General features: G+C 39.4%; 1 protein-coding gene across 1 annotated transcript; it reads left to right on the plus strand.

The window, feature by feature from the left end:
• The first annotated feature begins 8,748 nt into the window (after nucleotides 1-8,748).
• On the plus strand, nucleotides 8,749-15,597 carry Mrps30 (mitochondrial ribosomal protein S30). The gene is made up of 5 exons (XM_028783987.1): nucleotides 8,749-9,339; nucleotides 10,535-10,680; nucleotides 11,256-11,361; nucleotides 13,022-13,198; nucleotides 15,178-15,597. Exons 1-5 carry the CDS (start codon nucleotides 8,763-8,765, stop codon nucleotides 15,477-15,479), a joined length of 1,308 nt encoding a protein of 435 aa, XP_028639820.1. The 5' UTR covers nucleotides 8,749-8,762; the 3' UTR covers nucleotides 15,480-15,597.
• The last annotated feature ends 1,094 nt before the right edge of the window (nucleotides 15,598-16,691 follow it).

Here is a 16,691-nt window from a genome sequence, read left to right on the forward strand (position 1 = left end):
ACAGATGTTGACCCAGTGCCACCAATAAAACTCCAGTGTATGTCTATATACATTTTTAATTTTAAAAATTCTATTGAGTCACTCTTTTTTATTCTGAATTATTTCCTAAGGGTCAGAAGTAATGGACATTTTTAAAGGCAGAAATATATCACCAAAGTACTCGCCAAAAAGGTGGTAACAATTTATTTTCCCATTGTTAATATCGCACTTTGATGCTCATTTATTGAGTCTATTTTAACTTCTTGCGTTATTTTAGGAAAATCATGTCTTAGGCCAAGTAATGTTGATGTGAACTTAAAGGAAATATAATGAATAATGAGAGGAAAATCATTGTTTTTCCCCTATGTCATATTGCAGACAAGTTTCCATAAAACTGGGATGACTTCATTTGCCAAAGACATTTGATATATCAAATGCAGCCATATGTTCTAAATATAACAGATTACTGCCATGTGCATGAGTTAAGGAACACTATGTTGTATAAGTTGAGGGAACACTGGAAATGTATGTCTGAATTTTAAATAAGTCATATTTCATACCTCAAATATTTCAATGGCAGCAGTAGAAAAATATATAACCCGATGTTTTAAGAGCAATAACTTCGGTGAAACATTTAAATCATTTGAAATCTGGTCCTTTATCCAAAAGAGTATATTAAATTCGTTGGGATTCCCCCTCAAATGCCTTTACAAGAGAGGAGACATAGAAATTATTCATAGAGCACGGGAGTTCAGGGAAACCCCCTTGCTAACATTTAATGAAGTCTCCTATACCTGGATTCCTGAAGCCTATTACTACACTGTGAGTGGACTGAGCCAATTGTGCTTTAAAATTACTTATTATTGGTTTTATTTTAAAGTTTGATTTTCAACGAGATTTACTTTTAATTTTATGTAGACATTTTGACTGCATGTATGCTCGTGCCTCACATGCATACCTGGGATCCATGGCGACCAGGTGAGACTGTTGGATCCCTGGACCTGGAGTTATAGATAGCTGTAAGGCACCATGTAGGTGCTAGGAATCAAATGCAGGGCGTCTGGAAGAACAATCAGTCATCTGTGTTTTTTTTTTTAATTTCTCCCATTTCCTTCCCACTTTCTCCCTACTTCCACTCCCACATGGATTCACTATATCTCTATTTCTTTTTAGAAAACAAACAAGCATCTAAAGAATAATAGTGAAACAAAATAAAACAATATTAATCAAAATCAAACAAATGATAATATTACAAAACAACCAAAAGAGCCAAAGAAAACCCACAAGAAATTCATATAGACCCAGAGATGTTTGTACATGCAGGAATCACATAAAATCCCGAGCTGGAAGCCATAGTATTTACACAAAGGACCTTTGCAGTAGGAAAAGTATTTCCTGGCAAAGTTATGAGATACAGTCTCCAAAGATGTTGCTGAGTTCATTCTGTGTTGGCTATCTACTGCTATGCATGGGGTCCCCACCTATCTCAAAAATTTTAACCCAGAATTGCTCCTGTCTAAAGTAATAAAGAGTGGAGAGAGACTGAAGGAAAGGTCATCCATTGATTGTCCTACCTGGGGATCCATCCTGTATGCTGCCACCAAACCCAGACACTATTGCTGATGCCAAGAAGTGCTTGCTGACAGGAGCCTGGTGTAGCTGTCCCCTGAGGTGCTTTGCCAGAACCTGACCAATACAGATGTGGGTGCTCATTGCCAACCATTGGACTGAGCAAGGGGACCCCAATGGGGGAGTTAGGGGAAGGACTGAAGGAGCAGAAGTGGTTTGCAACCCCATAGGAAGAACAACATTATCAACCAACCATACCCCCCAGAGCTCTAAGGGACTAAACCCCTAACCAAAGAGTACATACAGAGGGACCCGTGGCTTCAGCTGCATATGTAGCAGAGGATGGCCTTATCTGGCATCAATGGGTGGGGAGGCCCTTGGCCCTGTGAAGGCTCGAAGCCCCAGTGTTGGAGAATGGTTAGGGTGGATGGGTGTGTGTGGGGAGGGGGGTGGGGGAGCCCCCTCATAGAAACGGAGGGAAGCAGGGATGGGGTAGGAGTTTGCAGAGGGGAAACTGGGAAGGGGGATAATGTTTGAAATGTAAATTAAAAAAATAATCAATTAAAATTGTTACTGAGTGCCTCAGTAAGAATCCTTTGGAGAGGGCTTCAGCTGAATATGTAAGAGTGGAGGGCCCTGCCGGGCACAGGTGGAAGAAGAGATCCTTGACCTCATGAAGGCTGGACGCTCCAGGGGGTGGGAATTTTGAGGGTGGGGAAGTGGGAGTGGGGGGGTAGGTGGGGGTTACATCCACGGAGAAGAAGGAGGAGGGGTAAGGGGATGGGGGGGTTCCCGGGTGGGTGGGGGATGGGGTAAGGGGATAACATATGAAATGTAAATAAAATATCCAATAAAAAAAAAAGAATCCTTTGGAGAAGTCTAATAGTTTTCATTAGTAAGTGGTTATCAGTTGAGCTAGCTTCTGGGTTAGGGATGGGGCATGTGTCTACTTTTCCTCTTAGCTCTAGGACTCCAGCTGGTAGATGCCCCCCTGCAGACTCTGTGCATGCTGTTATAGTCTCTGTGAGTTTATAATGTGCTGTCTGTGCATTGCCTCTGGCTCTTACAGTCTTTCTGAATCCTCTTCCATGGAGCTCCCAGGGCCTTGAGGGGATGGATCAGAAGGAGACATCCCTTTTTGGACTGAGTGTTCCAAGGTGTCTCACTCTCTGCATATTGTCTGGCTGTGGGTCTCTATATTTGTGGGTCTCAGTGCTCTCAATTGCTGATCCATCTCTTACAGAATCATGTAATTTGTTTAGATTTGCTACAATTATACACAGATTTGCTATAATTATGTATAATATATATGTGGTGGATCAAAGTTGGTGATTTTTGAATACCAGGTCAGTGCTCTGACACTGAGTTATACCCTCAGCCCTCATACATTGTGGATTTGGCTTATTGCTTGTACTATTTTAATGGGTTCCCAAAATTACATGGGAATGCATGTAAAATGCTAAGGAAGGGTCCCTGCCCCTAGTTGGCTTTGATTGGTAATAGAGTTGACAGCGGCCAATGGTGCCATGCCAAGAAAGGGATAAGATCTAGGCTTGAAAGTGACCAATCATGTAAGAGCCATGGAAGAGTGGCCCCAACCCCTCTACCCAATTGGGTCTAGGGTAGCAAAGATGGAATATAGATTTTATTAAGGAATAACTTGGGAGTATCAGAGGGGAGGCGTTAGCAACATGGAAGTTTGGGTGTGGCCCAACCATTGGCTGATTAAGCCATATTAAATATAAGGTTGTGTGTGTGTGTGTGTATCTTTCATTTGAGAACACACAACAGTGGTAGTTCCGTGCTACTGCCTCCACTGGGGATATTAGAGTGGATTAATTAACTACAGCAACACTAATATCCAATGCTTTTTAAAACTGCTAATGTTGTTGAGAAAGTGCAAAAGTGCAATTCACGTACTGTAGGAGACAAATTGTTGCCAGTGAGCTGCAAATTAGAAAGGGCACGTATTACCAGACTGAAACTCCTCACCTGAGAGGCTGGTCCACAATGATGAAGATCCCGGGACTCTGGAATATTTTTAGTATTGGGTATGATATTTAAGAATTAAAAATATAAAATAGAATACAGGATGGAAAATACATAGTATGAAATATAGTGCAGAAATCAAAACAAGTGATGTATATGTTTCCAACAAGCGACAAGGCTATTCGTGGTCTGTTTGATTCTGATTTTATTAAAGAAATACTCTCCAAATAGAAAAAATATAAGTGTTTGATCCTCTGTATAAAAAGTAGTCTCACTGTGTAAATACAGGTAACACATAAAATAGCTACAGATTTGTGAGTTTTATGTAAAACAATGGCCAGGTCTGCTACTTTGAATCCAGGACTAGGCGAAATACTGTAGATATGGAAAACAACCATGGCAGCAAATCTTGTTATGGTGGACTTTTCCCGAGTATTAACGGAGGCAAATACCTAGGCTAGCACATTTTTTTTTTTAAAAAAAAACAAAGTATTACCGTAGCATGCATCTGTAATTCCACCTCATGGCTCTGTAAATGAACAAGTCTTTTCTCCTCCTGGTGGCTTCTGGCATCTTCCAAATATGCTGTCGAAAAGAAGGACAGAGAGTATGGGTCAAAGAACTTCTCATGATGGTTGTTTTACTCATCAAGACAAATTATCTCTTCTAGGTGCATTTTTTAAAGGGGGGAATTTGAAATAAAAAAAGAAAAAAGACAAAGTAAAATGGTTTTTACTCTCAAAAATAGTTAGATAGCGTCCTACTGCTTTAACTTGAATACCTGAAATAGTCACTTTAAAGGAAAAAAAATGTCTTTGGGTCATAGTTTCAGACTATCTAGTTCGTGACAGTGGGGAGCATTCACTTTGGACCTGAGATGAGGCAGTACATCATGATGGAAGCATGGGATAGATAAAAACTGTCTCCTGATGGGGCCACAAAACAAGAAAGAAGAGACCAGAATCTCAATATCCCTTTTATTAGCAAATTCTTAGTCATTTAGTGACATTAACTCCTCTTTATTAAGCCCCACCTCTTAGTGGTTCCACAACCGTCCCAAAGAGCAAGAGCCTTTCATGTAACCCTAAAGGACATTTTGGGGCACTTTTCCAATCCAAGCAACCTTGTAAACTCAGACACATGACAGTGGGTGACAAATGTACATACTACAAAATAACAAAAGTGACTCAAAATTTAGAAACAGGCTGTCTACACTCATGAAATCAAAATGCATTTCTATATATAACAGCACTAGAATACAAAGAAAAAAAACTATAGGATAGTAATTAAACAAATTCTTATGTAATTTCAATATAAAATGTTCTGGAACAACTGATCCAGAAACCATGAAAAAATGTCCATTTATGTAGCATCGCTGAAGTTGTGACTGCTGTCGGTACAGAAATACTGAAGCTTTTTTTAAAAAAAAAAATGAAAAGCAACAGTTCCCCCCAAGTTCATTTTTAATTTTTAATCTTTTGAGAACTGCATTATAGTTATATTTAGCTATGTGTGTATAGTGTGTGTGTGTGTGTGTGTGTGTGTGTGTATGTGTGTGCTGTAACTGGAGGTCAGAGAACAACTTGTAGGGATTAGTTCTCTCTTTCTGGTAGTCAGTCTGGGCATCTGCTGTCATTTTTTAACCTCTAAGTTTTAATATTTTTGTGGCGCTGGATATTGAACCTCTGCCCTCATGCATGCTTTTACCCTGGGCTATACCATCAGTCCTCCAGGTTCAACAGCTTAACATCCTAATTAAAATTTTAAGCACAAAATATAGAAATATAGTACAATCTCATACAACTTTACCTAATTTCCTATGATGCTAACAGCTTTCAGAGCTAGAGTACAGTATCAGCACCGTGATCCTGATGCAATCTAAACAGAATGTGACTGTCATAACGATTGCCACGTCGCCTTTTACAACCTTCACCACTTTCCTCCCTTCACAGTGACTCCCCAATCTCTGTCACTCCTCAGTCAGCTTACCAGTTTTGTAATTTGTCATATTAAGAATTCAATAACAATGAAACTAACATGTAACCTTTGGGTAATGTTAAAAACTCGGTCTAGTTTTAGGTGATCCATGTAGATTAGTACACACATCAATAATTCATTCCTGGTCCTTCTGGAAGTATCTGAAGTATATGGATCACTTAACTATTAACCAGTTTATGTGACCTCCCACAGTTTGTGTGTGATGGCTGTGACTGATAAAATTTCATCTTTCCCCAAATCCCCATGACGAAGCCCAAACTTTCCGTGTGACTGAACTTATAGAAGTAATCAAAGTGTAGTTAAAACGAAAAGAATAGGGACCTGTAATAATAGAATTAGTGTTCATAAAACACAGAGTGCATACTTTTTTGTTTGCACTACGTGAAGCCGTTTGTAAGTCAAGAAGCCTTCACAAGATTTTGACCATAATGATACTCTCTTCTTGGACTTCCATTCTCCAGACAAATCTCTTCAATTAAGCAGTCTAAGCTAATTGATAAACAGAAAATAATTAAATCTAATTTGTGTAATGATATCTGAGATCAACAGCGTTCTAGCTGCTCAGAGTTCTAGCCAGAGTCTTAACAATACCAGCAATTTTGTCTAGACGCCTCTAAGTTTGACCCTTCTCCTTTCTCTTATGAATTCCTACTAATTCCCCATTGTTGTGTGATAAGCTACCAGAGAAGACTGCTCAGACATGGAGTTAAGCCAATAGAAAATCTCTATTATTAGCTACCCAACAACTACACCAAGTGTTTGGGATCCCAGGGTGAGCTTTTAACTACAAAAAATGAAGATAAAAACAAAAATAAAAGTAAAAACATGTTCTGGGTTGACATACATGAGTTAACAAGAACAGTTAGTCCAAAGTAGAATCACAGAAGCCAAAAATTGTAAGGTTAGTACTTTTCCAGAAATATGGACCTTGATGGATTAGGTATTGTTTTCACTTTGGCAGGTGCTATTGTCTATGTGATGTTTTATGGCCTGAATGCATCTTCTATCATGAAGTCAGTTCTGCTAATGTCTGAGTGCCTATCAAGGTTTGGGGTTCTATTAGACCCATTATCTATTTTGTTTTTTCATTCATGTGGCCTTTCCACTTGTATCTTTAGGTTATACTCCCATTTCAGAATCTCTGCATGTGTTTCTCCTTCTGGAATCTCCCTCTCTAATATTTACATGACTCATTGCTCAAATGATACCTTTACAAAAATATAGTATTCTGGTCATGCTTTTTACATCGCAAACATCTACCCACACAGTAGAGTACACTGATATTTTTCTTTGTCCACTGTATTTTTCCCATGACACCTATGAATGTATAATAACTCAAAAAATGATGTATTATGATTATGTTTTTTCTTCCTGTTAAGAATCCAAGGTCTCTCTGGTTCTCTAAGTAAGAAGACACTTAGCACATAAAAGGTGTTCATAAATATCGGTTAAATAAAACACCATGAGTGGCAGACAACCTGGGATCCAGCATCAATTCTGCCCTTAAGACGCTGAGTAGCTTTTGGCTTTATGTCTGCTTCCTTGCATGCAACATAAAAGACTTGAATCAGATTAGAAATTAAGCATCCCTTCTTTCTATAGCTAAAATAGTCCTTTACCAGAGTTTTCTCCATTGCAGGGCTTCTCCTACCTCTCCTCTTAAATATAGCTTAATTATTTCGATTTACTACCACACACAAACACAATATACCGTAACAGAATTAAGTCTTCTGGTGTTAACTGTTCCCAAGAGTTGACGTTTATGTCTAAAATAAGTGCTGAAATTTTATGATAACTTATAAAATAATGACATATTTTACATGATAGTCTAAAGGAATGTTTTTGACACAAAATGGCACTTCGATTTATATTGCTATTCAGCAAGTCACCTTTATCCTTTAGGTGCTGGATATGAGCACGAAGACTGAGATCATGCCCTCATTTTGTTATTAATGTTTAAAGGATATTGAAGATTCTATTAGGTACTTCTCACAAAAGGTATTACTGAAATTTAGCTACTTCATTTCTAAACTTTTGTTTTATAGGCCTGAAACTTCATGAACTGAACCATCAGTTTTAATCTAAAGATACGTATACAGTCATTTTAGAAACAAAATATTTGTTTTCAACATTCTCAAGAATTATTTCCGTAAGTCAAAACCACCACTATTCTAGCTCTTAGTTATAGCAAAAGTCACTGAAATAGCTTGTCTGAAAATGAACTAAGATTTTGTGAGACTTGGGTGATTTTTTTTCCACAGTTATTTCTGAACATCCATTATGCACATTTATCGATTGGTTGCTGAAGACTGAAAAATAAAGTGATCCTTTCTTACTCTCTTAGTCTCTTGCCTCTAGCTTCTCCTCGCTCTTCCTCTCTTCCCTTCTTCCTCTCTCCACGTGGTCATGGCCGGCCTCTACCCTCTCTACTCCTCTTTCTCTCCTCCCGCTCTCCCACTCTCTTAATAAACCTCCCCTCGTGGAGCCATCTTGGCCTGCTGTGATCTGTCTAAGCTGAGCGTGACCAGTTTATTATAAAGAATCAGTTCATTCCAAAGTATCAAGGGGTTTAATACACAGCAACATACAAATTGCTTAGTATGATTTATGATTTATAAGAGGTTCCCCGACCTCTTGTAAATTCAACTAAAAACACATTTTCCCATTTCAAAATAAATTATATTACCTTATTAGCCTTGAATAATATATGAATTCTTTTTCTAAAGTTTAGTAGTGTTCACAGGTAAGTGTTGCTAGTATAATGTTTACAATTAGCAAGAATAACTAAAGAGATGTTGTACTTCGAAAAATAATTTTCTAGTTCTAAAAGCCGTGTAGGATAACAGACGATATGAGGTACACAAATGAAGCTAGATTTGTATGGATTTAAAGTTTCTCTTTAGGGAATATTTCTGAAAATTTGCAGGTGGAAAAAAATGTGAGTCCCTAAAACATCCTACAAGCAGGGACTCCTGTTAATTGTTTCATTCTTCAGAGCACAATCGGTGGAAAAGAAAACAACAGGGGCAAGCGAATTTTTTCGCGCACAAATACTCAAAAAGAATAAAATAAACTTTATGGAGAAAGCTGATTGGCGGCAAACTAGATGACACAACGCCCAACAGGCAAATTGAACATCCGTCTCAAAGAAGGGATTGGTTCCTACGGCAAGCGCACAGGAACAATTCTTGACAGTTGACCTCAAGTTCCGGGTCGTGGCGGCAAAGATGGCGGCGGCCAGGTGTTGGAAGCTGGTGCCCCGCGGCCGGGGACTGTCCCAGAATGCCGCTGCTAAGGTGTCCGCCACGGCCACCGAGGCGAGCGACCTGGAGGTCGCGGCGACGCCCGTCGCGCGGTACCCTCCGATCGTGGCTTCCATGACCGCCGACAGCAAAGCGGCGCGGCAGCGGCGGATCCAGCGATGGCAGGCGACGGTGCACGCGACCCCGTCAGTGGACGAGAAGATACGCATTCTCACCAAGATGCAGTTCAAGAAGTACGTGGTGCATCCGCAGACCCCCGCCTTGAACTCCGACCGCTGGTACCAGGGCTTCACTAAGACCGTGTTTGTCTCGGGCCTGCCGCCCGCGCCGCCGCTGTCCCCGCCCTCGCTCGACCTCGCGGCCCTGCGCTCCGCCGTGTGCGACTGCATCTTGCAGGAACACTTCTACGTGCGGCGCCGCCAGCCCCGGTCCGTTTTCGATCGTCGCCAGGCCCTCGCCTCCTCCCTCCTGGACCAGATAGTGAGAACTCTCGTGAACTTGCTCTCTCCGCTCAACCCTGTCCTGACCACTGCGGCTCTCGGTGAGCTTGGGACTCCCACCCTGAACAGGGGAGGTGGGGACGCTGTGGGCCAAGCTTTCCTGCAGGTTTAGTACCACTCAGTGAGTTAGGACTTACTGACCAAGTTTCTGGTGGCCTGATCTGCTGAGGACTACTTGATAAAGTTTAGATTCAGCTGAAGCTCATCAGGTTTCCATTTGTGTCTGACCAGCCAAAGGTCTACGAGGCTAGTAGAAAGTGTAACCAACTTGGGGTTGTCTTTTGACTCCTCCACAGGAAAGCTGAGTGACCGTATGTAAAACATCAGCCTCCCTTACTTTGCCTTAATATCAAGATGAGATTTACAATAATAGTGTTTGGCCAAAGTTCTAAATGCCACCTAGTTAATCTTCATAATAACACAGTATATATCATGAATTCATTTTATAAATAAAGAGTAAAAAGGCACACGTTAAACATTGCTGTCTTCAGACCCAGTATCTGGTAGAATTAGGGGTCAAGATTCGGTTTCAGTAAACAAAAACGTATTTGTTCAATGTGGACGTGAAAAAGAATGTGTAATTTTGTTTTTTGTTTTTGTTTTATGGGGTGATAGCACTGGGGGTTGAACTCAAGGACTAGAATACCCTCCGCCTTGGAGCTACACCCTAGCTGATAATGTTTTTGTAACTGGGTCTGTGACCCAGTGAGTGTCATAGAAATTATTGAATTAATTTTACCATGACTGTAGATGTGTGCTTATAGTGTCTATTACTTCTCTTCCTCATTTGTACAGGAAAAGTGGTATTAGGAATGTACAGTAACTTTTGACTACTCACCATTGGTTGCTTAGAAAACTTAAGTTTGCTCAGATGAAATTAAGTTCATCTTATATAAAATGGCAGTGATTGGAATTATACATACCTTTTAGAGTAGTAGTCAGCTTAGTGCTTCATAGATTGATTCTCATCTTCTTCTAGTGAGTAGTTGCTGTTTATTTTAGCATCTTTAGTTTTAGCTGACTAGCCTTGTTAATTACAGTGATTAGTTAGCAAAATGAAGTTTTCAAGTACTGTATTTGAGATATAATGGTTAAAGTATGTCACTCAGATTCTTACATTCTCTGTAGTTTCTAAATGTATATATTTTAGGCATGCTACTCATAACATGTTTATGATTACACAATTAATAACCAATTTTCTCTAAATAATAAAGAAAAATTTGAATCTCTTGATAGATTGTAAACGCCCTGTTGACTTTTACTGGTTGCGTGGTGAAGAACGCATTCCTGCTGGTCATCGAAAAGGTCATATTGATGCTTTACGGTACCAAATAAATGATAAACCACACAACCAGATTCGAATATCTAAGCAACTCCCTGAGGTAAGGGTTTTGTACCTGTTGGCATCCGTTGTGAGCGTTGCCAAAGGGCAATCCAGTAACCCGGTGAATATGATGAAGTATGGTGATAGATTTCTTGCCTTCCATGTTTGTTCATGATGGCAGCTCATCTGGAAATCTTTTTCAACTTTCTGGTTTGGAATGATATGTTCTACCTAGGTCAAATAGGTAAGGCATCAATGTGGTAAAATCAATTTATGATTGTTTATTATAGCAGGATTTTTAAAAACTTTCTACATATGACCACTTAAGTCCTATCAACAGGTATTAGTGCAGGTGAGCTCTTCTATTTTGAAAATGTTGTCTGAACATTCCAGAAGTCAGAGCATTTCAGGGTTTTGATTTAGGAAAGCCCATCCTGCAGACTCCGGATATTCCAAATTCTGCAAACCTCAAGTCTAAAACACTTCTGGTCCCTAGCATTTTGATTTTTTCATACTTACTATATATAATAAGATCATTTTGCAAGAGAGAACTCAATTGAAAAAATTTAAGATATTGTAAAAGAGGTGGATGCAATGTTTCTGAAATCTCTTTGTGTTTTTTTATTCTTCAAGTTTGTGCCATTGGATTATTCCATCCCTGTAGAAATCCCTGTTATGAAATGTAAACCGGACAAGCTTCCCTTGTTCAAACACCAGTATGAAAACAGCATATTTATTGGTAAGTTTCTCTGTACATACTAACCCATAGAAGATATATGGGGAAATTTAATTTTGAATTATTATATTTTATTATGTTTTTGATGGAGACAGGGTTTCTGTGTCTCAGTTAGCTTTGAACTCACTTTGTAGCCCTGACTGGCCTTGAGCTTGGGGCAGCAGCCCCTTGCTTCTTCCTTCCTAATGTAGGACTGTATATTACCACACCTAGCTCAGATTTAATTCTTAAAGACTGAGAAGGTTGATTGGCTGTGAGCAGTATTGTTCATCATCTCACGGTAGTGTAACATGAATGAAAATTGGAGCGAAATTTAGCTCTTAATTTGAAAGTTTTGTTGTATCTACTGCATTAGCAGCATTTGTTACACTTGGGAGGCTTTTTGTTTTATATATAGGAAAAGTAGTTTGTATTTTGTATGCTTGGAACTGGACTTGGGATCATGGATGGCCTTTTATTGAAGCATCTTGCTCATTCTACACATGGTAGGTCCATCAGGCGTTCAAACACTTGTAGGCCTCATGTCTGCCTGACACGTCTTGATGTTCTGTCCCTTCTATACACTTAATAGTTCCTAGGTGACCCACCGAAGGCCTTAAGACAGCATTAGAATAGTCCTCTAGGCCATTTTAGTAGTCCTTTCTCAATCACTTGGTCTTAGTGACTGGGAATTGTTTTAAATCTGCTCTAGCAATGAACTGGAGCGTGTCTGTATTCATAGGAGCTGGACTACCAGTCCTTCCGCCTGTGCTCTCCTTTCCCCTTTATCTTTCATTTCCCTTTCTCTCTTACGTTTTCTTATCCCCTGATCTTGTTTGTTTCTCTTTCTGCCTTTGCTTGTTCTTCTCTCTTTCCTGTCTTTGTCCCTGGCTGGCTTAGCACCCATTGCAGAATAGCGGATAGCCTTGAAACTGAAGATCCTCCTGCCCCCCAGATCTCCATTGCTGAGGTTAGGGGCAGGATGTACACCACTGTGCCAGTATTATGTATGTTCAGGCTCAAAGAGCTTCTTGTGCTCTAGGCAGACACTACCTACTAAGATACTGACGTTCTTTACTTAGAAGTATAAACACTTTTAAAAAAATGAACAAAATTACTCTTCTTACATTCATTGTAATTTTACTTGTTACATTAATTGTCGTTTTACTTGTTATTGTGAATGTGTGTGCATAATATGAGTGTGAGTGTACAAGCACTACAGAGTGCGTGTGGAGGTCAGAGAGTTCCTTTGTGCAACACATTCTTTTTTCTGTAGAGTGGGTTCCAGAAACTCAACTCAAGTCATTAGGGTTGCCCAGCAGCCACTTACCTCCTGAACCGTCATAAAGTACCTTCTCTGAGGGATACATAGCTCTTAATAATGACTGAGAGGGATTGATAGAGTTAAGTAATGGAAAATTGTAAATGCCTTTTCTATGTATCTTCCTGGATCATTTTGTGCCCTGGTGAGCCTTGTTGTAATTGAGCAGGTTGGGAAATTGTTTTTAAGTAACTGCTGAGGTCAATAAAAAAATATGTAAAGCGATTCAGTTTATTTATGTATTTCAAGTATAGAACATATATTCCAAGAAGAAAGGTGTGCTTGAAACAAATGCCAAAGCATGTGCCGCTTGGCTTCTGCATGCTCTCATTTCATCTGAAATGTTTTTATTCTTTCCATTAGGCTCAAAAACAGCAGATCCATGCTGCTATGGCCACACCCAGTTTCATCTGCTACCTGACAGACTGCATAGGAACAGGCTGATAAAACAAAACCAAGCTGAGCAGGTAGAAGTTGTCTTCAGAGCTAATGCCATTGCAAGTCTTTTCGCTTGGACTGGAGCACAAGCTATGTACCAAGGTAAGGCCAATGTGGTGGTAGTTTTCATGAAAGTATAACATGTTGAAAATGGAGTTATTAGATTTTTTTTTTTTTTTTTAGGTAAAACCAGAACTTGGATCTGAACATGTTACTACAAAATGCAGTTATTTAAAAATCTGTAGTGAAATAATTTACATTTGAAATGTACAAGTACACATGAGTAACTTTCTTGATCTTTTATTGTGATTACTTCATGTGTGAATATATTATTTTCTAGTGTTTTTCACAAACATTTCCAAAAACTACTGGAGAATAAGTCGAATCGTTGTAGGTTTTCTCACTTTGTAAAATTCTTGAGTTAGGAAAGAAAATGACACCAGAGTGGAGATTCTGATTAGGAAGTTTCCATTCAGTAGATGCAAGTGTAATGGGATGTGGGCCATGGCGTGCATGTGGAGGTCACAGGACAGCCTTCTGTGGAGTACTCGCCACCTCTTAGTGGGCCGCAGGAGTTGTGTTTGGGTCTCCAGAATGTTACCAGCCCTCGAATGCATTTTATGGTAGAGTTGTTACCTTTAGAGACAGTGTTGACTAACAGACAGACTTGACTCCCCTAGAGCTGTTATTACAGTGGAAAGTGAAAGATAATTATGTACTACTTACAGAGTGGTAATGTTATGGGAAAAGTATACCGGCATTGAGGAAAAATCTATTTGAAAAGAGTCACAGAAAGATGTCCAGAAGTACTTTGTTTCAGAGACCTGAATGGTGATGAACTTATTCTTGCAGAATCTAGGAAAGGATACATTGAGATAATGGCCTATTGGCTATTTGAGGAATAGTCCAAATAAGTCTGTGTGATGAGAACAGGCTTTTGAAATATGTATGGAACAACACAGATGCTGGTAAGTAGTAAAGAAAGCAAAAGGAGAATGCTGTGAATTGATGTAGCAGAAGGTAGAGGCTATGGAGCTCTGACCAAGGACTGGTACCTACCAAGCAAATCCTCTATCACAGGGCTGTAATCCTCATCTTCCTATTCTCTCAGAGTCCAGTGTTCTACTTCAGAGCCTAAAGTTACAAAATATGAACTAGTCTAATTCTGTATAATAACCCAGAGGGAATTTTAATACAGATTGTTCATACTAGAGTCCTCCTTTTCATTGGTAGATATGCGTTTCAACTTATGCTTTTATTGATGACTTATATTTCTTTAATGGGGGGGGAAGGTGGCAATAGGTGGGGTTGGGATCGTCAGGAAGGGTAAGTGGCACTTCCTGTGGCACTGTGTGTTCATGAGTGATAAAGTGTTACCTTGTGCCTTTGAGAAGTGACTGTTGTTAGACCTCTCCATTAAGGAGTTAGTATAAAATATACATATGGAGAAGTTAAGTGGATTCCTGGCCTTGGTGGTATTTAAGGGTACTTAACTAGTCAGACTAGAACAAAAATCAGCCAGAGAACTTGAATAGATAAGGTATTAAGGCATCCTTTAACCTTATGACCTGAGATACCAGAGACAATGACAGCAATTCTTAATACTTCTTAACATCTTCAAATGACACTGGATTAAGCAAAGGCATTGTGTTGAAACCATGGACAGCTAGACTTTTCCTGACGATTTTGAGAGCTTGTGTATGTATCTGTATTTAGTGAAATAAGTGGTGATAATGAATATTGGGTTTTATGTGATGCTAGTGTGGACATTTTTTGAGTCACTAAGTAAATACCAGTTACAGAATGCTTCCTGTAGGGAAAGGTTCTCAGATAACTAAGTGAATGCTGGAAGCTGCTGAAGATTGACTTTGTAGAAAAGGATGGGTCATAAGTCTGGGGACTCTAGAAGCGAGGAGACATTAATACAGCAATAGAATATAGAGTTTGTTACAAAACCAGGGAAGTTGAGAGTCAGGGATTTAGTGCATCAGGAATTCCAGAGGTCCTCCTACCCTCAAGAGTATTCTGTTTGAATAAAATTTATCCATGTGTGCACATCCCAACACTGTTTTCTTCTACAGGGTTCTGGAGCGAAGCAGATGTTACTCGACCCTTTGTCTCCCAGGGTGTGATCACAGACGGAAAATTCTTTTCTTTTTTCTGCTACCAGTTAAATACTCTGGCACTGACTGTACAAGCTGATCAAAATAACCCACGTAAAAATCTATGTTGGGGGACACAGAGTAAGCCTCTTTTTGAGACAGTGGAAGATAATGATGTGAAGGGCTTTGATGATGATGTCTTCCTGCAGATAGTTCACTTCCTACTCAATAAACCAAAGGAAGACAGCACAGCTGCTGACAAGCCAGGAGAAAGTACCTGAGCCAGGACCTTGACGAGATTTAACTTTCACCAGAGGAACAATAAACTCATTTAAAGATTGTGTAACTATCTGTCATTAAACACGTTGGTTTTTGAAAAAGCCACATTTCTTATGTTGACCTGTCATTAACCTTGCATTCTGTTCAATTTCTTTACTGTAAGATTTAGTTTTAGATGTAAGGATGGTTACTTCCATACATTTGCATACATTTGCCCTCCTCGACCCCTGTATGTGTCAGTCTCTCTAAATGTTTAAAAAGAAAAAAAATATATCTATTGCTAATAACAGTATTGGGCTATCTTTAATAGCTTGCTATTTTTGTGTCATTTAAAAGGCAATACAATAGGGTGCTTTTCCACAGAGCCTGGCTTTGATTCCAGCCCTTAACTTATATGTGACTTACAACCCACTGACCCCCTTCTGATCTCTAAGGCACCAGGCACACACATGATGCATAGACACATGCATGCAAAACACTCATATACATAACATTAAATACATTAAATATGTGTTTCATATTCTTTTGAATTGTTAATGACAAGAGAGCTTTAGAGCATTCTTCAAACAGGGCTGTTTTGTACAAGCTAAAGGAAGGCTTTTAAATAAAATGTTTGATCTTTATTTTAAAAGGAATGAAAAATGGAAAATATGACTAGGCTACTCTAATGGCAGCATCTTATTACTCCATCCCAGTTAATGTTTAGTGGGGATGTGTGAGTGTACCCTGCTGGGGACAGAGTGAGGCTGCCCTTGTTGACCCAGCTCTTCTTTGATCCGCTTTAAGAGCCTAGCATCAGATATAGGCATTTAATGTAAGTTGAATGGATGCGAGTTAACTACCAGTTCTTGAGCTTGAGGTCCAACATATCACTTGTTTATATACTTTTCAGATTTATTTATTTGTGTGTATTGTGTATTTTCCTATCAGTGTGCTTTGTGGGTTCAGTGCCTGCAGAAGCCAGAAGAGGGCATCAGAACCCTGGATTTCCAGTAGAGCTACAAGTTGCATTCTGGGAATCAAACTGGGTTTTCTGGACAGGCACCCAGTGCTCTTTAATCAGTGAGCCCTCTCTCCAGCCCCCCTCTTGTAGATCAGCAAATTTACTTCTTTATGTAGCTCTTCACAGATTTCATACTTGATATTTTGTAAAAATGTGAGTAGATTTATTTTTTCTTTCTAATTTTTTATATCACTCAAAAATGGCTGGTGTT

This window comes from Grammomys surdaster, unplaced genomic scaffold (genome assembly GCF_004785775.1).
Source record: "Grammomys surdaster isolate TR1022 unplaced genomic scaffold, NIH_TR_1.0 99, whole genome shotgun sequence".
Taxonomy (NCBI): Eukaryota; Metazoa; Chordata; class Mammalia; order Rodentia; family Muridae; genus Grammomys; species Grammomys surdaster.